Source organism: Rana temporaria, chromosome 9 (assembly GCF_905171775.1).
Source record: "Rana temporaria chromosome 9, aRanTem1.1, whole genome shotgun sequence".
NCBI classification, from domain to species: Eukaryota; Metazoa; Chordata; class Amphibia; order Anura; family Ranidae; genus Rana; species Rana temporaria.
The window spans coordinates 85,475,720-85,498,165 of NC_053497.1; the positions used below are offsets into that span (position 1 = coordinate 85,475,720).

At 44.0% G+C, this 22,446-nt stretch overlaps 1 protein-coding gene across 1 annotated transcript; it reads left to right on the forward strand.

Moving 5' to 3' along the window:
- The first annotated feature begins 3,307 nt into the window (after positions 1–3,307).
- LOC120913684 (COMM domain-containing protein 5-like) lies at positions 3,308–19,991 on the forward strand. The gene is made up of 7 exons (XM_040323827.1): positions 3,308–3,539; positions 5,901–6,061; positions 9,095–9,123; positions 9,703–9,753; positions 12,231–12,326; positions 13,460–13,535; positions 17,304–19,991. Exons 1-7 carry the CDS (start codon positions 3,383–3,385, stop codon positions 17,403–17,405), a joined length of 672 nt encoding a protein of 223 aa, XP_040179761.1. The 5' UTR covers positions 3,308–3,382; the 3' UTR covers positions 17,406–19,991.
- Positions 19,992–22,446: the final 2,455 nt, after the last annotated feature.

Consider the following 22,446-nt stretch of genomic DNA (forward strand, 5'->3'; position numbering starts at 1 on the left):
ACCACCGCCCCCCAGCAGCCGGTGGCACTAGCGAACCACAGCTGCTTCGGTGTCCCCTCCAGCACGGCGCGTGGGCCCCATCTAGGTTGCAAGGTGCGGGCAGCGGCTCCGGTGTCCCCTCCAGTGCGGTGGGCGGACCCCATCTAGGTGGTGAGGTGCAGGCAGTGGCTCTGGTGTCCCCTCCAACGCGGAGGGCGGGCGGGCCCCATCTAGGTAGCCGGTGGCGAGGTGCGAGCAGCGGTTCCAGTGTCTGCTCCTCCCGCAGCTTCCGCCATGCATCTCCACTCTCTACCTCTTAAAGGGGTGTAAAGTAGGGTTGCCACCTGTCCGGTTTTGACCCGGACAGTCCGGGTTTGGACACATGTGCCCGGTTTTCAAGCCGCCTGAAACCCGGGCACATATAACCTAGAGCAGAAGACATCGAGGGACCGTGGAAGGAGGATGGCGAACCCCAGAAAGGTAAGTGCCGGGCGGGGGGGCAATCTGACTGGAAGCATTTTACAGGGCACAGTGGGGACAATTGATGTGGGGACAATTGATGTGGGCACAGTGGGGGACAATTAATGTGGGCACAGTGGGGAAAATTGATGTGGGCACAGTGGGGACAATTGATGTGGGGACAATTGATGTGGGCACAGTGGGGACAATTGATGTGGGCACAGTGGCGACAATTGATGTGGGCACAGTGGCGACAATTGATGTGGGCACAGTGGCGACAATTGATGTGGGCACAGTGGGGACAATTGATGTGGGCACAGTGGGGACAATTGATGTGGGCACAGTGGCAACAATTGATGTGGGCACAGTGGTAACAATTGATGGCATCGCACAGTGGCTGCGTTTGGTGGCACAGTGGCTGCGTTTGGCATGGCACAGTGGTGACAATTGATGGGCACAGTGGTGACAATTGATGGGCACAGTGGTGACAATTGATGGCACAGTGGCTGCGTTTGGCATGGCACAGTGGCAACAATTGATGGCACAGTGGCGACAATTGATGGCATGGCACAGTGGCGACAATTGATGGCATGGCACAGTGGCGACAATTGATGGCATGGCACAGTGGCTGCATTTGATGGGCACAGTGGCTGCCTTTGATGGGCACAGTGGCTTCCTTTGATGGGCACAGTGAGGCTGCAATTGTCTTTTTTTTTTCATTTGTTTGCGCCCCCCCAAAAATTTGGAGCACCAGCCGCCACTGCCCCCGCCTACAGACAAAAAAGTGTCCCTATACATTTTTTGATAATGTTAGCAACCCTGACCTGAAATGCTGAACTACTTTGTCAATTAGCTGTGAAATTTAAACTTAAATTTGCATCGCACATGTGAACCCAGCCTTACTACTTTGCATAGTTGTAACCGATCAGACAATGCTGAAGTTACATTATTGATCAGGCTGCATTCATGGCAATGGGTAGGCTTCAGATGGGCATTAATAAAGTTGCATTGATGGGCAATTGTGAGGCTACAGATGGGCATTGATTAAGCTACATTGATGGGCAATGGGGAGGCTGCAGATGGGCATTGATCAAGCAGCATTGATGGGCAATGGTAAGGCTGCAGATGGGCATTGATCAAGCTGCATTAATGGGCAATGGTGAGGCTGCAGATGGGCATTGATCAAGCTGCATTAATGGGCAATGGTGAAGCTGCAGATGGGCATTGATCAAGCTGCATTGATGGGCAATGGTGAGTCTGCAGATGGGTATTGATCAAGCTGCATTAATGGGCAATTGTGAAGCTGCAGATGGGCATTGATGGGAAATTTTGAGGCTGCAGATGGGCATTGATCAGGCTGCATTGATGGGCACTGACCCTTATTTTGCTTCAAAGTTCTTTATTTAAAATTCATTTTTTTTCCTGAAACTTCCCTCCTAAAATGAAGGTGCGTGTTATACGCCTGTGCGTTTTATATGCCGATAAATACGGTATTTGACGACTACCCGTCGTCATTATCCTGTGGCAAGGTGGCACAATGCCGCGAATCATTGTAGCTGTACGTCGCTCGGGATCTCGCTTTTGTGGGCTCTGGCAGCAGATGCACTCCCATTGGCCTGATCGGGAAGGGGGCAAATCCTTCTGGGGCTGAAGTGGTTAAAGCGGAGTTCCACCCAAAAGTGGAACTTCCGCTCATCGTATTCTTCCCTCCCACAATTGGCACCTTTCAGGAGGAGGATGGACAGGATACCTGTCTGTGACCTCAGTGGCCGCTGGGCCAGTAGGAGAAAGGAGTTGATCTCACTCATGCGCAGTAGGGTTCCCGGCGTGAAGCCGAAAGGCTACACTGCCTGGTACTCTTAACCGCAATGGCGGCGGCAGCAGCACCCGACAGCTAATTGAAACATTAGCTGCGGGTGCCGACTCACTGGACTCCAGGACAGGTAAGTGTCCATTTATTAAAAGTATGTGTAGCTGCTGGTTTTTATTTACATTTTTTTGGGCGGAACACTCTTCAATAGCAACAATGGGCTAGATTAAGGTAGGGGACGTAAGTTTATGCGGGCGTAGCTTATCCTATTTACGCTACGCCTCCGCAACTTAGACGGGCAAGTGCAGTATTCACAAAGCACTAGCTCCGTAAGTTGCAGCGGCGTAGCGTAAATCTGCCGGCGTAAGCGTGCCGAATTCAAATTGTCAAGAGGTGGGCGTGTTTTATATAAATAAAACATGACCCCACGTAAATGACGTTTCTCACGAACGGCGCATGCGCCGGCCGTGAACGTATCCCAGTGCGCATGCTCCTAATCACGTCGCAAATAGTCAATGCTTTCGACGTGAACGTAATTTACGCAAAGCCCTATTCGCGAACGACTTACGCAAACGACGTAAATTTTTTTAAATCCGACGCGGGAACGACGTCCATACTTAACATTGGCTATGACTCATATAGCAGGAGTAACGTTACGCCGGAAAAAGCCTTACGCAAACAACGTAAAAATCCGCCCAGCGCACGTACGTTTCTGAATCGGCGTATCCAGCTCATTTGCATATTCTACGCTGAAATCGACGGCAGCGCCACCTAGCGGCCAGCATAAATATGCACCCTAAGATACGACGGCGTAAGAGACTTTCGCCAGTCGGATCTTAGCCTAATTTCGGCGTATCTTGCTTTCTGAATACAGAAAAAAGATACGCCGGCGTAGATTTGAATTTACGTGGCGTATTCTTTCTGAATCTAGCCCAATCTCTCCAGTAGGAGGTAGGAATGTGTGCTGCCTGCAACGCATGAGCTGTCCACCAGAGGGCGCCGCTAACGTCATCACATGGCTCTGTGTGGAAACATTTAGCTGCATATACAGTTCCGACAGAAGTCACATGACCGGGGCCAGGCAGATCACGTGGGTAGAGGGGTGCTTGTGCTGTGTGATGAGGAGAGAGGGAAATGGCTTCAGTCCGGTCTGTACGTTCCTATTCTTCGTCTTCTGTCATTAACAATGATAGGATCAGCTACCTGGGAGCCAAGATCCCCCCCGAGGTGGAGGTCATGGTGAGACATGTGAGGGATCTGGATAAGGAGACGTTCAGGAAGATCCTAAAAGGTGTGTGGAAAATCCCCCTCCCCCATTCTATTCATTCACTCCCTCAGAGGATGACAACTCTCTGCTGTCCAGCATTTCATCCCTCTTGGTTCCTAAATGAAGACAGGTGTGCTGTACATTCACTTCTTCTAATGAGCTCCAGGAAGATGTCAGGTAATAGGTGGTGCACCCTAAAAATACCCCCCTCCTCCTCACAGAGGTGCACTTACCTCCATCTGCAGGTCCACTGTTTCCACTCAGCGGTGGGAGTCTTGCACATTCCAGCCTCATAGACTTCTATAGGACTGTGCCCCAAAGTCAGAGACCTTTGTAGATGGACCCATAGAAGTGTGTGGGGCTGTAATAGGCAGATACGGCCAGGGCACTGAGATCTGCAAACAAACAGCTGACCTGTGCCCATTAGATTGAGGTAAGTATACCTTGCATGAAAGTCACAACAAAGTAGTACTTGGAAGTCACTGTGACTTTTAAGTCGCACATATTTTTTATTTTATTTTTTATCTTTTTATTGAGTATAAAACATACAAACAAACCACAACAGTAAACCTGCCACGGCATTGGGACTAGACCCACGCAGGAGTCAGTACCAGCTGGCCATAGGCTGCTTCCAACATTAGTAGCATACAGCCGTAGCATGTTTACAAGAGAAAAACACAACAACAGACAAACAACCTAGTGCAGTAGTGGCTCCTGCTCTAAGTCGCACATATTTGGTTATCATTGGAACACATGGGGTATGACTTGTCATGCGACTCTGTCCAAAGTTGCATGATAAGTCATGCAAGTGTGAATGGGGTGTAATACAGCTTTAAATTCTCATTATTTGCCTTTTAAGGTTGTATTACACCCCAAAGAGACTTGTACTTAAAGAGGAGTTTCACCCAAATTTGGAACTTCCTCTTAACCCACTCCTCTCCCCCTTACATGCCACATTTGGCATGTAATTTTTTTGGGGGGGGAGTGGGGGCTTCAGCACGAGTGGGACTTCCTGTCCCACTTCCTCCTTCCTGTAGGCGACTAAGCTTAATCGCCTTCAGGAAGTGGCTGCTGTAGGCGATCGCCTAGGACACGTCACAGGTCCTAGGCGATCTCCTGGCCAATGGCGCGGCGCCGCTCGCGCATGCGCAGTGCCGCTCGCGCATTCGCAGTGGGTGCCCGGCCGTGAAGCCGAAAGCTGTCACGGCCGGGTGCCCACACTGAAAATGAAGACGCCGGCCGGGGAGGGGGGGAGAGGAGCGGAGCCCTGGCCGGCGGAGCGCTGGAGCAGGTAAGTGCCTGTTTATTAAAAGCCAGCAGCTACACTTTTTGTTGCTGCTGAATTTTAATAAACATACAAATGGCTGGAACTCCCCTTTAAAGCGGGGGTTCACCCTAAAAAAATAAAATAAAATGTTGTCTACCATGTCATCCAGCATACTAGCGTCAGCTACAGTATGCCTTTATTTTTATTTATTTTTAGCTGTACTCGCAGTTTAATCCGTTATTTAAGTTTCAGACTCCCGCGGGGAGTAGGCGTTCCTATGAAGAGGGGAATATGATTGACGGCCGGCTATGGCGCGTCACGCTTCCTGAAAATAGCCGAAATAGGACTTGGCTCTTCACGGGCGCCTGCGCAGTCAGCTCCTAGTCTGTGCGCAGGCGCCGTGAAGAGCCGAGTCCTACTCCGGCTATTTTCGGGAAACGTGACGCGCCATAGCCGGCCGTCAATCATATTCCCCTCTTCATAGGAACGCCTACTCCCCGCGGGGAGTCTGAAACAAAACTAATGGATTAAACTGTAAGTACAGCGCAAAAAAATAAAATAAAGGCATTCTGTAGCTGACGCTAGTATGCTGGATGGCATGGTAGAAAGTTGTATTATAGGGTGAACCTCCGCTTTAATCCCTTGCTCCCCTGGCACCCAGTCTTCTCTGATACTCCTATTTGTGGGCATGCCCCCAACACCCTTGCTCACAATGCATTATGAATAATAACATCACAGTTGTGACAGCAGACTGGAGCACCAAAGAGAAGAGACTGGTTGCATGGAAGGAGTAAAGAATAAGGTAAGTAAAAGGAGCTTTAACCACTTCCATACCAGGCACTTACGCACCTTCCTGCCCAAGCCAATTTTCAGCTTTCAGCGCTGTCGCAATTTGAATGACAATTGTGCGGTCATGCTACACTGTACCCAAATGAAATTTTTATCACTTTGTTCCCACAAATAGAGCTTTCTTTTGGTGGTATTTGATCACCTCTGCGGTTTTATTTTTATTTTTTGCGCAACAACTAAAAAAAATACTGAAATTTTAGAAAATTTTTGCATTCTGCGCTACACTTGCACACTTTGCAAAGCTACATGACTTTTGTTTTCTCTTTTAGCTGTGGTGGGTGCTCTTGAAGGAAAAGACTGCAGAGAAGCAGTGAAAGTAATACAACAGAATACCTCGCTATCTGAAGAACAGCTTAGTTTTATCATTGCTGGAGCTTACACGCTGTTGCGAGTGGCACTCCGACTTCCAGTATTAACCCTTAAACAAGAAGTAAGTAATTTCCGACTGAAACATTGGCTTGAGGGGGGGAAGTACTATGTAAAGTTATTGGCACTTTTGTAGCTAGGATGTTAAGGTCCAGTGCTTTTAAGAGGTCCCCCAACCCCTTTGTGCTGTCTAATCTGTCCCTCTCTATATTGTAAAAAAAAAAAACCTGGTTGATCCCGTCTGTTCCTGTGTCCCTCCTTTAGTGTTCTGACCACGGTAATCATGGCTGCTGATCCATGATATCCCAGTCAGCTTACGTGCCTCCGTTATCCCGCTGCTCTTCTCTCTCCCCTCCCCCTTGTCCTGCTTCCCGAACAAAATCAAGTGGAGCTGATTGGCTGAGGTGCATATCGTGACATCTCTGCCTCATTCATAGAACACATATACCTGTGATTGGCTGAGCAGCACTTACCTCAGCTACTTTCAGGAGCGGGTTGGGAAGTTCCTGGAACACAGCACTGTATATAACTGAGGCTACATACAGTGCTGCTGCTGCATCTGTTAGTGTAGTAAATAGTTAATTTGGACCAGTTAGAGCCTGGAGTTCTGTTTTTAGGACATCTCCATGAGATAGCTAAACACAAATCCTTATCTACAGAGATACAGGGCTAAGGAAAACTAAGTATGAGACAGCGGAACTCCACCCTAAAGTGGAACTCCCGCTGATCGGAACCCTTCCCCCTCCGGTGTCACATTTGACACCTTTCAGGGGGGAGGGGGGTGCACCCACTTCCGGCCACAGACTGCGGGCAGGACGTCACCTCCCACCCCCGATCGGCTCCCAGAGCACAGCGGGAGCCAATCAGCAGGCGCAGCGCAACTCGCGCATGCGCCACAGGGAACCGGGCAGTGAAGCCGGAGTGCTTCACTTCCTGGTTCCCTCACCGAGGATGGCGGGGGGGGCAGCAGAGTGAAGAGCGATCGCTTGTCCTCTGCTGCGGACGGCGCTGGACTTTTTTTTTCAGCAGACATCCGCTTTAATTGAAATAAAGCTGGCTACACGCTGGTAGATTTTTGAAGGGACATTTCATACCAAAGATCTCATCAGTATGTTGAGTGTACTGGCATACACTGTTCGAATTGTGTTCATTCAAGCTAACATTTTTTATCCTACTCCTTTGAATTTTATCATCCCTGGAGTCGAAAACAAACTTTTATTTGCCCCACTAAACATTTGAGATTAAAATGAGCGTTCTTGAAGTGGAACTTCACTCTCCCAATCAACATTGATTGTTTTTAGGCAGCTGGCATTAGTAAATAGATGGCAAAGTATAGCATACTTACTTGTGTTAAACTTTTCCTAGGCAAATTATGTCCTAAATCCCCCAGGAGTCTTCAGGATAGGAGAGAAGGAGGGGTTTCTGAGCCAAGCACACTCTCCAGCCTGCGGACTTGAGCTAGGGGCAGATGGATTCCAGAAAGTAAATGGTACATGAATCGTCTGCCCTTAAGATGGCTACAGCCAGAAATGCAGCTTGGAATATTTTGAAAAACGGGTGCAAGAATGTACCTTTTTTAAACGTTTGCATTTCATTTTTATTTATTGTCTGCATAGGCCTCGGCTTTCTTTCAAACCCCCCCCCCCCCCCCCCCCCAAACACTATTCATCAGTCAAATGCAAGAGCCTTTGTTCGCCAGTGAGGCTCTGACACTGTAGATTGTTGAAGGTGGGAGGGTTGTTGGTTTACATCAGGGGTGTTCAAACTTTTTTCAAAGAGGGCCAGATTTCATGAAGTGAACATGTATGAGGGCCGACCATTTTGCCTGACTTTCTTTGAACCATTAAAATTAAATATTTTATGCAAAGTTTATAGCAAATGGCATACGTTTCATTTTGTAACATGGATGACAAATCTAAACAGGTGTTAAATCATTCTGCCTTTCATATCTGAAGGCGGATGGAAAAAAAACCAGGAAATATACCAGTGCCTCTCACCAAGGATGAGCTTGGGTGTTTAATGTACTTTTTTTTTTTTTTTAAACAATATTCTTTCTATTCTTACCAGATGGGCGAAACACATCGTTTTGCTCGTCGAGTTCCTTGTTAGGCTGCCGAGGAACTCGACAAGCCAATTTTCTCCATTCCCGTAAAGGAAAAAGAGAACATGCTCTTTTTGGCTCGTCGAGCTCCTCGACAGTTTCCTTGTCGAAAAAATGTACACACGACCGGTTTCCTCGTCAAAAACGAGAAACTCGGTCGGGTGTACGAGGCCTAAGGATTAGCTTGGGTGTTTTATATATGTTTTTTGTATTTTTGCAGCAAAGTCTCCTCCTGCCATTTAGCCATCTCACTGACTGAAAAGAAGGTTGGGCCTGTTCACAAGTAGATGTGCCTAAAACCGCAAGGAAGATGACAGCGCGCAGCCAATCACAGGCACTGTGACATTTTCCCCCAAACTCTGGCTCTGTGTGCCGAGCGCTGCTCTCGTTGTTAGGATGAGCGGGGCGTGTAGTTGGGCATGTATTTAGATATTCATTCTAATGTGGCCCCCAAGTATATCCGTGTGTTTATTTATTTTTTGGGATACATCTTCAGCATTACAAATCCCGAGCGCCGCTCTCACTGTGTAGTGGGGCGTGTTCACAAGTCTATTTGCCAAAACCCCTGTTAAGCTGACAGCGCACAGAGTCAATCACAGGCACTGTGACATTTCCAGGTCTCTGCATCTGCAGATTCACAGCGGTTTTGGCAAATAGACTTGTAAACATGCCCAGCTACACGCCCCGCTACACAGTGAGAGCGGCGCTCAGGATTTGTAATGCTAAAGATGTATCCCAAAAAATAAATAACACACGGATATACTTGGCGGGCCACATTAGAATGTATATCTAAATCCCAAGTGGGGGCCACATCAAACCGTGACGTGGGCCGCAAATGGCCCGCGGGCCGGTCTTTGGACCTGCCTGGTTTACATGAAAGCTCCCCTCATCACCCTCCAAAGTAAAGAAATTATTGTTTTTAACCTTTTTTGCTGCAGATTCCATAAAGTATCATTCATGATGTGTGTTTTTTTTCCCCCCAATGTGTTTTCCTAGGCATTTAGAGAAGATTTGAAAGAATTAAGGTAAAGACAGAAAAAGTGCTTGTTCCTTTCCAAAGTATGTTCTGTATTCTTTCCATTTAAATCACATTCTGCAGCTCCACTTGTCAAATATATGTTTTCAATAAGAAAATGAATAGGTACAGCACTATTATAATAATAAATCTATAGTGAACGAATATCCGTGCATATATCGTATTTATCGGCGTATAACACGCACCCTAACTTTAAGAGGAAAGTTTCAGGAAAAAAACTTTCTACAGCCCCCTGCGTATAACACGCAGGCACGGTTTACCCTCTATTTTCAGGGTAAAAAAGTGAGTGTAATACGCCAATAAATACAGTAATTCATAAATGGTGCACAAGTGCTAATGTAAATGTCCAGTTGTCATAAAGTTCATCACAGTGCATTAAAGTGTCCAGTTCTCCAATTTCCTTATATAAGCAGAAGTGAGCCTGATTTTTGCACTCTCCAGCGATAGTAAATAAACCCCATTGTCTACCTGTTTTAATGATGAATTGTGCAGCTCTAACTTGTAGTATATATGTTCTGAGATTGCCGTTGTGACTTCATCTATGCGTTTTTTTTTTCTTTTGTTTTAGAATTCCTGATGATTTTATCGGTGACTTCTCTAATATTGTTTATGGAAACAGGTATAAAACTAAATTGAACAACCTGCTAAATTTTTTATGTACACCTTACTAAGGCTTTATGTATTTTCAGCTGCCCCTGAACTTGTCCTGCCCCAGGGGACATCAATGCAAAACAAGGTTCTAAACGGCAGTTTTTTCGGGAGCAGTGATTTTAATAATGCTTAAAGTGAAATATCCCTTTAAATTTTGGGGGGGCGTCTATAGTATGCCTGTAAAGTAGCACATTTTTTCCCGTGTTTAGAACAGCCCCTGCACAAAATGACATTTCAAGTCTGGTATGGATATTTAGGGGAACCCTGCGCCAATTTTTTTTTTTTTTAAATAACATAGGGGTCCCCCTCAAAAACCATACCAGACCCTGCGCCAAAATAAAAATGGATGTCCCTAGCCTGGTGGTTGTGGGGGTCTGCGGGCGGGGGACTTATCGGAATCTGGAAGTTCCCTTTTAACAAAAGGGACCCCCAGATCCCAGCCCCCCTATGTGTATTAGTAACGGGTACATTGTACCCCCTACTATTTCACATTTAAAAAAAAAAAAAAAACACAGTACACAGCTTGGGACAAGTTCTTTTATTAACCACTTCATTACTGGGCACTTAAACCCCCTTCCTGCCCAGCCCAATTTTCAGCTTTCAGCGCTGACGCATTTTGAATGACAATTGCGCGGTCATACAATGCTGTACCCAAATTATATTTTTATAATTTCTTTCTTTATGCTTTCTTTTGGTGGTATTTGATCACCTCTACGGTTTTTATTTTTTGCGCTATATACAAAAAAAGACAGAAAATTTAGAAAAAAAAAAAACACTTTTACTTTTTGTTATAATATCCCAAATTTTTTTTTTTTTTTTTTTATAATATTTTTTTCCTCGGTTTAGGCCAAAACGTATTCTTCTACACATTTCTGGTAATAAAAATCGCAATAAGCTTATATTGATTTTTTTACTAGTAATGGCGGCAATCTGCGTTTTTTATTTTTTTTTCAGACTTGCGATATTGCGGCTGACATATCGGACACTTTTGACACAATTTTGGGACCATTCACATTTATACAGCGATCAGTGCTATAAAAATGCACTAATTACTGTTTATATGTGACTGGCAGGGAAGGGGTTAAATGTATTCCCTGGGTGTGTTCTAACGGTGTGTGGAGGGGGACTGACTGGGGGAGGTGACTAAGGATGAGCTCCGGCGTGTTCGCATTGAACACGTGCGGAGCCCGCCAGGAAGTCGGCACCCGCGCTGCGCTTATCACAGCCAGGCAGACATTTCCCGATGCTCGGCTGCAGAGATCGGGAAATGTCTGCCTGGCTGTTATTAGCGCAGCGCGGGTGCCGACTTCCTTGCGGGCTCCGCACGTGTTCAATGCGAACACGCCGGAGCTCATCCTTAGGGACACAGCATCGGTCACCTCTAAGGATGAGCTCCGGCGTGTTCGCATTGAACACGTGCGGAGCCCGCCAGGAAGTCGGCACCCGCGCTGCGCTTATCACAGCCAGGCAGACATTTCCCGATGCTCGGCTGCAGAGATCGGGAAATGTCTGCCTGGCTGTTATTAGCGCAGCGCGGGTGCCGACTTCCTTGCGGGCTCCGCACGTGTTCAATGCGAACACGCCGGAGCTCATCCTTAGAGGTGACCGATGCTGTGTCCCTATGTACAAGGGACACAGCATCGGTCTCCTCTCTCCCTGACAGGACGTGGAGCTCTGTGTTTTCACACAGAGCTCCACGTCCCTGGTGTCACCGCCGATCGCGGGAACCTGGCGGACATCGCGGCCGCCAGGCACGCGCATCGGCTTCCCAGCGATGCGTCGGGCACAGTGTTTCCCCCGCTGCGCGCCCGGGGAATGTAAATAGCAGGACGTCCACCCGGCACTTGAGAGCCGCACTGTGGATGTCTTTCGTCTATAGCGCGGGTCTCAAGTGGTTAAAAAGAAAAAATATAATATTGTCTAAGCTATGTAAACTACTAATCCTAACCCCATGTAATGGAGATGAACAAAGGCAGATATGTTGGAAATCCAGCCTGTGTGACAGATACAATGAAATGGGGAGAGTAGCCACCAAGGGACATAAAGTGTGTTATTTGCAGGGATTACTAAGTAAAAATAAAAGGGGGGGAGCATAAAAAAACATGTAAAGATTAGCTAACTGCATTATATTGGTGGGAGGGGGAGCACTTGCGATAATGGGGTTTTAGAAAATGTAACTGAGTTTGTCCCGTTGCGGTGATGACGGTGCCATACTTCTCCATTGCCAATCCACGATTTTGTTAGACACTGTTTTCTAAAAATGCATCAACGATACAGAACTTTTGAAGCGCTTTCATTAAAACGTATGGTCTAATAGTAATCAGTGGGAACGCACTTAAAACCTTGATAAATCACGCTGCAATCAAAATGCAGCTCGCGAGTGTGAACCTGTCCTTCTCTAAGTTTAACTTTTTGTGTGTTTTTTTTTTATTTTTTTTTATTTAGGCGTCCAATTCTTGAGGATTCAGCATTAAAACAAGAGATTAGGTTACCAACTGTGGAAGATTTAAGGTGGAGAGTTGATGTTGCAATTTCAACCAGGTAATTCTGTGTAATTCTTTTTTCATTTAGTACATAGCCATATCCGTTCCGTCCGTATAACACTCTCTCGCTCGCACTCACACACTCATTACAAGCAAACAGATCACAAATGAGGATGGTTACCTTGAATAGCTATTCAAACCCCTTTGTGTCAACTTGTGTGCATGTTATCAGGCCCAAATCGCCAGGGTATGTCAACTTTTTGTTCAGGGTCACTTGGTCAATTTCTGTTGCCATTATGATTTAAAAAGAGTAAAATCGGTTGATTGATAATAAATGGCTTTAGCCAACCACTAACCATGAGTGAAAGGAAATGTTTTTGTGTTATCATTCATTATCTCTGAAAAATGGCCAAGAAATCATAAATGCTGCCAGGGTATGAAAAACTTATGAGCACAACTATATATGCACACACATACATAATCTAGGAAAGATTTTGTAGCCTGAAATTAAGACAGTTTCTGTTCTATCCAGCTGTATTTACTAAGTGAAACGTATGCTATCCAAGTGAAATAAAAATAAAAAAACAGAATCACTGAGTTGGAAAAGGGATCCCCCACCCTTCATTAAAATGACTTGTAAACTTAATCGGGCGTAGCTAATTATCTTCTCAATGGCACACAAAGCAATTTGACTTTTAACTGTGATCAGCTGAGGTCATTTTGATTAGCTCAGCATGAAAAGGGCTTTCCTGGAGCATTACAGTCCCTAGTAGTGCAACTGAAGCAAACAATCGACTATGGGTGGCTAGGCACTGTCAAAAGATCTCCAGGATCAGGGCCCCCCTTATCTTTTCTGCCATGCTGATTGCCAATAACACATTAAAAGGGCAAAGCGGAGAATAGTATGGCATGGGTGGGAACAATGTGTGTGTGTGTGTGTGTTTTTTTTTTTTTTTTCTTTATTTATTTGCTCAGCTATACCATACAGTTGCATGTAGAAATCCTAGTCTTTTCAAGTCTTGCATTTTCTCTCCAGATAGCATTCTTGCCAGAGATTATTTTAGGTTTAGGTGCAAACGGTGTTTAATGGAGTCATGTTCTCTCTTGGGTTGATGAATGAATTTTGCTTCAGGCACCATCTTTTTTTTTTTAATGCACATTAATATCTATTTTTATTTTCAACCTACGTAGTTCTCTTTCAAGAGCCCTGCAGCCTTCCATCTTAATGCAGATGAAGCTGTCCAATGGGGAGTCCCATCGTTTTGAAGTAAGTCTGTTATGTGTTCGAAGAAGTATTATGCAGTTACATTTTTCATAAAGTAACTCAAGTTATGTTAGGATTTTTTTATTTACATTTCTTCCAGTTGTAGAAACTAATTGTTTAAAAGTACCAACTGCCCAAAAAAGTTCTCTGTTTCTGTGAAATCAACCCCCGAAGTTTGCTGGGAGACCATCATTTCAATGAGTGTCCATCTCTTGGGTCATTTACATTTCTCACTGTTTCCACCTGCTAACCCCCACATCCTCCTTCAGCATACAATGGTATGGCACTGAGGAGGAAACCGTGCATGGGGCACCCAGGAGATCGACACTACCAGGAGCATTGTTTTCTTGGCAAACTTTGGTAAACCATTTCATAGCAACAGAGCAAAGTTTGGAGGCGAAGGTGGCTGGAAAATTTGTTTTTCTGTTTCTGCTTTACAGGTAGGTGTTCTTAAAGGTGTTATACATTAAAGTATATTTCTTCAAGAACACTTCTTTCAGGGTTGCTGCAGCCAACCCTAACTTGATAAATAAATCATGTGCTAGCAAAAATTGTGTTTCTTTTTAATTTTCTCATGCGTTTGGGTGTTCAAAGTGTACACGGGTTCCCCTTATATATGAACATTGACTTTGCAGAACATATACTTTTCAAAGTGAACAGCCTATATGCCATTAGCAACTCCACCAAAATTGTTGTTGGGGCTTCTTCAATGTTTGAAGACCTATCCTAAAACATAACTTTATCCAACAATGATTGTTTTTTCTCAGTATAAGTAGATAGAAACAGGACAGAAATGCAATAGGCCAAGGGGAGCAGATTATGGCATAACATTGGGTTATAGACTTGGCATTTTGTGCATCTCCCTCTCTAATGGCACCGTCCCCCCTTTTCCTCTAAAGCAGGGATATGCAATTAGCGGACCTCCAGCTGTTGCAAAACTACAAGTCCCATCATGCCTCTGACTCTAGGTGTCATTCTTGTGGCTGTCAGTCTTGCTATGCCTCATGGGAATCGTAGTTCTGCAACAGCTGGAGGTCCGCTAATTGCATATCCCCGCTCTAAAGCATGCACATATCAACCTGAACAATCTAAGACCTATGCTTCATTGCTTCCATTCACCTCTAAACTTTTAGAACTATTAGATTTTCTGCAGATTTTTGTCTTCAGATTTACCAAAACCATATAAAACGAGGTCAAACCTTAAGAGTTTCAAATTGTATGCAATCAGACAGGCCTTTTCCCTACATGGTTTTGGTAAATCTGAAGAAAAAAATCTGTAGAAAATCTAATGGTGTGTATCGAGCTTTAGTCTACAACCATCTTGGCTCCTACCTCCCTGAAAACTGCCTTTTTGTAAATCAAAGCCAGACCAGTTCTGGGAAAGCATTCTTTGGACAAAATAAACTAAGATTAATCTGTACCAGAATGATGGTAAGAAAAAAGTGTGGAGAAGGCTTGGAACAGCTAATGATCCAAAGCACACAGTCATCTGTAAAACGTGGCGGAGGCAGTGTGATGGCATGGGCATGCATGGCTTCCAGTGGGTACTGGGTTATTCGTGTTTGATGTGACAGATGCTGCCGGATTAATTCTGCAGTGTTTCGAGATATGCTGTCAGCCCAAATTCAGTGAAATACAGCAAGGTTGATTGGATGGTGCTTCACAGTACAGATGGACAATGATCCAAAACACACTGCAAAAGCAAGCCAGGAGCTTTTGAAGGAAAATAAGTGGAATATTCTGCAATGGGCGAGTCAATCACCTGACAAAACTAAAGGCAGAAAGAGCCACAAACAAACAACAATGGGAGGCAGCAGCAGTTAGAGCCTGGCAAAGCATCAAAAAGGAGGAAACCTAGTCTTTGCTAACGTCCATGGGTTCCAGACTTCAGGCATCCATTGCCAGAAAAGGATTCTCAACGAAATCTTACAAAATTAACTTTTTTTTTTTTTTATGATATACATTTGTCCAATTAGGCTGCTTTCACACTGAGGCGCTTTACAGGTGCTATAGCACCTGTAAAGCGCCTCTCCTCTCTATCTACACCTCCTCTCTTGATAACCTCCCATGGCTTCCAATACCACTTCTATGCCAATTACACACAAGTCCTATTGCTGTACTTCTCACCTCTACTCCTTCAGTCTCCTCTCACATTACTAACTTGACATTTTAACATGGATGTTGCACCACTCCCTTTAAACGAAATCTCTCTAAAACAAAGCTGATTATGTGCCCCCCCTCTCCATGGCTTTTCCATCAAAATCAATAATGTCACTATCAGTCCCTCCCCATAAAAAGTCATTCACAACTCTGCCCTGACCTGCATCACCAATTTTGTCTTCAAATATCGCCCAAACCATCCTTTCTCCTCCTCTCAAGACCTCTTTATCTAAAGCTCTCTTGTCGTCTCCTCCCATGCTCATCTGAAGGACTTCTCACAAGGAGCCTCACATCTTCTGGAACTCTCTACTTCAATTCTACTTCAATCTGTCCAGCTCTCTCCTACTCTCGCTGCCTTTAGACGATTCCTAAAAACCCATCTCGGCCCATAACCCCCCCCCCCCCCCCTTACAAACTTTTGTACCACTTGCCCCACCCTTTTAGATTGTAAGCTCTTATGAGCAGGGCCGCAAACTGTTAGCGCTATATAAATCCTGTATAATAATGTGATAACAATAAACCTAATGCCTATTAAGCTCTCACAGGGCCTCATGTTTACTATTTCGCACTATTAAGAGAGTTCATAAGAAATGTCTAAGACATTCTTTAGAATTCTGACCTGCCTCCATGTGACAAATGTCCAATGCGGGTGACGGATACAAGTTTCTATTGTAAATGGGAGCATGAAGCTAGGGCACACACCTTGTCCTATGACACACCACCCTCAGTGCAGTGAATTTTAAAGCTTAGTTGGTGGAGTCTGATAGGGATTCACAGACACTAGTTCCCCATCAGGTCCACTCTCGTTGGCCAATAGACAGCCTGTTTTCACAAAGAAAAGCAGGCCTGATGGAGAACTGGTGTTTCATCTTCCGCATCAAGCTCCACCCACTGCTGGAGTCATTGGTTGGTTGCTAGGAGGCTGTCGGCTGTGAAGCTTTCTTTTTCCTTAACAAGGGACAGATGAGGAGGCTGCAGTGGAAAATATTACTACACAGCGTACAGAAACGGGTGCTTCACCTGTCTCTGTACACCAACTTAGAGTTGGTCCTAATTGCCTACAGTTTTGTTAGTTTTACTTCCTTTTTCTGTGAATTTTGTTTTTATTTAGTTTTGCATATAAAGTTGACAAGCATAAGAACAGTCAACATTCAGCACTACGGTTCATCAGCAAAGAATGCAGCTTCCATACAGCATTTGTGACAAACTAATTTAAAGAAATGCAGACAGAGCACATAATCGCTTACAACATCAATCGCGACACCCCCAAAAATACTGCCCTCGGCCAGAATCTTTATTCTACAAACAAGCTGAAGCAGTGGCATTGTCATTAATCCAACCACCCACACCTTTTAAAAAAAAAAAAAACATTTATAATCTTTATTTCTGCATACATAATAAGTGCACAGGGAAAGAACAAAAATAGAACATGTACATAAAACACAGATGCTAGGGTTTTTTGAATCTGGTACATGGTCTATGAAAGGGCCATAGGGCCAAAAGAGTGTAGTTGTTGGCATTTATTTAATTCCTGTGAATGTGTTCTGTCAGTTCAATTTAAATCTGTGCCAGTTATTTGCCTAGTAAAATGTAATTTGTTTGCTTTTCCAGGTTTCAGTTGCCAAGTTCCAGGAACTGAGATATAACGTTGCTCTGATTCTAAAGGAAATGAATGACCTGGAGAAAAAAAATATTTTAAAAATCCAGGACTGATATTTTTTTTTATTGTGCACTTTACACAGGATTCTGCCTTGATAGTACCAATCGGAATGTCAATATATGGCTACCCAGGTTTTGGAGATAGTACACGAATAGAAAACAGAAGCAGTGGAAGTAACTAGGGGTAACGATGTGTCTCTCTACTAATTGCAGCACTGAATTGACAGTATACAGAGCCCCAGACCAAACCGTTATTAGTCTGGCTGGTTAGCTCATTGGTGATCAATTGGCTAGGCATGTGGTCTGTGACATCGCTAAAGGGTACAAATGTTATATTCTGTATTTTTTTTGCAAAATCACCTTTTTAAATGAAAGGATATCAACACAGCATTGTAGTAACATTACAGTACACACATTGGCACTGAATATAAAGTGACAAGTGATGGTGACAGAAAAAATGTATGTAGTATAGGGCGAAGCTGTCCCTTTAAGAGTGGAGGAACCACTCTAATTGAATAAATACATTTGAACAAAAAAGGTTTTGGCACGACCTCATATGTAAACCTTCATCTTTATTCATGTATACCCTACGGCACCAGAATTGGGGGGGGGGGAGATATCATAAAACATTCATGATAAATGTAGTCCAAATCAATTTCTCCAATATATCTTCACAGAAAAAGTCCAATTACCTTGAGAAGGAAAATCGGAAAGTTCTTCAAATAGTGCTCCAGAGTGAACAAAATGCAAACTCGCCAGAGCTTTAAAGTAAAAAAGCCTTGTGGTATTAAAGTGTTTTTTCCAACCTACAGCATAAGTGAGAGCGATCCTTCTATCCTTGGCACTAATCAGGCAGTAAAGCTCAGGAAAAACATATAGTATATGGCAGGGGTGCCCAACCAGTGGCCCGTGACCTCCTGTTTTGGGATGGCGGGTCGGCAAGCCCAGATCGCGGGTTGCCAGCCCTTTATCCCAGAGCATCAGTGTTGTGAATGAAGCTGCCGATAGAGAAAGCAAGTGGCTGCGGGGGGAGCAGAGCCACATAAGCTGTTGCTTCCTGTATAGCGCTGGCTCCTGTCACAGGTGGAGTGATACCAAATGCACTCTGCCAGGGACAGCAACAGCCGGTGATGCTAGTATGGAATCCTGTTATCAAATACCAGTTTGGTACTAAAATCACAATGCATATATGGACGTATCTGTGGGTTACCTGCACTGTGCCGTAAACTTCTGTTATTAGCCAACCCAATCGGACCCTCCATTCACCTCTATGGAGCGGCAGATGTATCTGTCCCCCTTCCGTCTGGGCAGATCGGATGGTCCATAGAGTAGAGTGTCTGTGTTTTCTCTGTATATTCAGTGTGGACATGGGCCTGTCATCCTCTCGCTCCGCTCATTGTGGCCCGCGACTGGTTGCCGAATTGTTTAAGTGGTCCTCGCTCTTCAAAAGGTTGGGCACCCCTGGTATATATGAGTATATGTATCACTTATGATTTTATGGAACTTATGGTTCTGAAGGTTTACATATGAGGTAGCGCCACAACCTTTTTTGCACAAATTTATTCATATTGGCACTGAACCATTTTTGACTATCAACTGCTCACCTTAGCATAAAATGGGCACCAATGTATGTGTGTATATTTCCATTTAGTGTTAAATGACCCAAGACCTGACTGTCACACGAACATTCTTTCGCCATATGTTTTACCCGCTATTTGGATCAGTATGATGGCTGCCAGAAGCTAATGACCCTGGTTACAGAGGAAATTACTGATTGCATTGCGAATTCCATGAAGAAAAAAGTTGACAGTCCAAGCCACCACTGACCAACTTGTGATGGGAGCAGATTGTATCCAGGTGCTAGGGATGTTTCTGGAAGACTTTGTGAGGAAAGGTGTATTGCAGTCACTGTGCCAACTCGGCAGCTTACCACTTTTCGGGCAGGTTATTATCTTATCCATCATCATCCATCCAGGCTCTCTGATTGGAAACCCTTATTAAAGTTTACTTCTCGTGCACACAAATATGATGAAAAAGAAAAACGATCCTTGCTTGGACGTCTGATGTTGCATTGCCCAGTCTACAGCATAGCAGGGATCATAAACTTCAGTGTTTGTAACAAAAATATATTGAAGTATTTCCCTTCATAGCTTGGCTGGTGATTGAGGACCATAAGGTAAGATGCCTTGGAATGCTTGTAATTTAATTTACAGGATGGGTACCACCACATTAGATGAAGGAGAACAAATTTTGATTGGTTGTTATAGGTTACTGTACACCCCTTATTCTAGGCACTGTGGTCTTTAATAAATAAACTCCATATTTCCTCTGGCATTCTGTAAATAAAGGTTAAACTGCCACATGCCTCTACTATATTTTAGTATAAATAAGCTATCATTAAGTCCATATTATGAATTTCTGTGTCCAGTTAGGTAATCTGAGAACGCATAAGGAAATTCAGCCTTCTGGAGCATCTGTCTGGCCTCCTGTGCCAATGATGCTTGAAAAAGTCAATAAACGAGTATTCGTAGTGCTCATTTTGTATGCATGTGCACCTGTGCGTACATATATCGGTTTAAGATGGATATTTATGTGCCATATAAGTTATTTTTTACAGGATTAAAATTACCTTTCAAGCAGGCAATAGATGGTGTGATTTTTTTTATTTTTCTTTCCTGCAACCACAGGCTCTAATCCCTACCACTTAGTTAACACAGTGATTATTGCTAGCAGCTAGAGGCTCTGGCAATAATTGCATGCTGACAATCCAACACGCTGGATCGACTTTGGTAGATTCAGCTTGCCCATAGTTTGTTTGAATCTTAGCCGGTTTCTGCTGAGCCAACTGAGATTCAAACCAACTATGGCCGGCTTAAGTTTGTGGTCAGCACAAAGTTCATTGGTGTGTATGCACTCCCCATCATGTTTTTAAATCTGATTTCAGTGATGAGCTGTACAAACACAACCCTTTGGTATTTTGAGAACTGTTTGTCTCTCATACCACTGTATTACATACAAGCAGATGGAAAGAAAGTTGTGGCTAAAATAAAAGGATTGTGAGACAAGGCAGAAAGATTTGTCATAAGACAATTTGCAGAAATAATTTCTTAAAACATGTAAATATTAGATTAATGTATAGAATACAGTTAACCTGTGTTTTAAAGGGTCTCTGTCATGAAGCAAAAGAGTCGAGTCATTATACTGGGTTGACGGTCATGCCTTCATTGGAGTGCAGCATGAAGGTTGCTGTGCATTGCCTGAGAGCATGTTTATCTTTAGTACTTCAGAGCTAGTATGGGCAACGTATGTCACATAGTGACGGCTTCCACAGAGTCACACAGATGTTTCTTGATCATACATCACGGGACACAGCCTTAATTACGTAATGGCGAGGCACTCTCCATTTGGGAGGGGTTATATAGGGGAGGAACTCAATTTTAATTGGGCTAACCAGTGTCCAATCACCTGTGGTGACTACATAACCCATTAAGTAATTAAGGCTCTGTGTCCTGTGATGTATTCCCAAGAAAAGGATTTTACAGGTAAGCTGTATTAAAAAAAATCCTATTTTTTTCATTACTTGTGCCTGAAAAATCAACTTCTGGGTACAGAGCATCGGACCAATTTTCAAGTTCCGTTTTATCATTCTCTGATAAATATGTTAACATATTTCATCATCTACTTGGACTATACCTACATCTATTGTACATTATATTTTAGAAAAATTAAAACCTTTCTATTAAATGCAGGTTTATGTGCATTTGTCCTTTTTTTTTTTTTTATTATTATTTTGTACATTTCTCCGCAGTCATCCAAAGCTTATTTATTGTTGTATAACAAAATAGTATATACAAATGTATGTGCCACATATATGCAGTTCATTCAGTTGGTCAATCTAAAACTGAACCCTTTCTTCTGAGCATCCTTTGATTGGCTTAGATGGACAGATGTCATGATTGCCTGATCAGTCAGAGGAAGCTTTGTATTAATTTGTACAATACAGTACAATGCTTACTGTGAATGGCTGAGCAACGCCAGACTGAGATGAGGCCAGATGTAGATGAGGCTTCATACTGTACAGTGCACATAGCAGCTGCATCTGTTGGTAAAGTAAATAGTTTGTTTGGACCAGCATGGTCTAAATGAACAATTTAAACTTCACAAATACACTGATTGGCTTAAAATCAGTGTGTTTATTCCAAATGCAAGCAGTTATTCAACATGACTTTGCTTCTGTGCAGGACCTTCATGTAATACATGCAGTGGGGCAAAAAAGTATTTAGTCAGCCACCAATTGTGCAAGTTCTCCCACTTAAAAAGATGAGAGAGGCCTGTAATTGTCATCATAGGTATACCTCAACTATGAGAGACAAAATGTGGAAACAAATCCAGACAATCACACTGTCTGATTTGGAAATTATTTATTTGCAAATTATGGTGGAAAATAAGTATTTGGTCAATATCAAAAGTCCATCTCAATACTTTGTTATATATCCTTTGCTGGCAATGACAGAGGTCAACGTTTTCTGTAAGTCTTCACAAGGTTGTCACACACTGTTGCTGGTATGTTGGCCCATTCCTCCATGCAGATCTCCAAAGATAGTGTGTATTATGCATCCAAAGAGTTCAATTTGGGTCTCATCTTACCAGACTATTTTTTCCCTGGCTTGTCTTAATGTTGTGCAGCAAACTTTAAAAGCACTTCAACGTGCTTTTTCTTCAGCAATGGGGTCTTGTGCGGTGAGCATGCATGCAAGCCATGGCCCTGCTGTTAATCAAGGTCAGTGACCCACAGCTCGGTGTCTGAATGGACACAGAGCAACGGCTCGACTCGTGTGCCCCCATAACAAGCTTCTTGCTGTGGGGACACTCAACAGGGTGGAGGGGCTGGGAGCACCGACAAGGGACCTGAGAAGAGGAGGATCAGGGCTGCTCTGTGCAAAACCAGTGCACAGAGCCGGTAAGTATGACATGTTTGTTATTTAAAACGTGATGTCACATACAAGCATCTGGAATGGTTGCGCAATGATGAACTCAGGTCAGGGGCATTTTCTGAAAGCAGTGGGCCTGTCTGCAGGATCATAAGTTGGGGGCC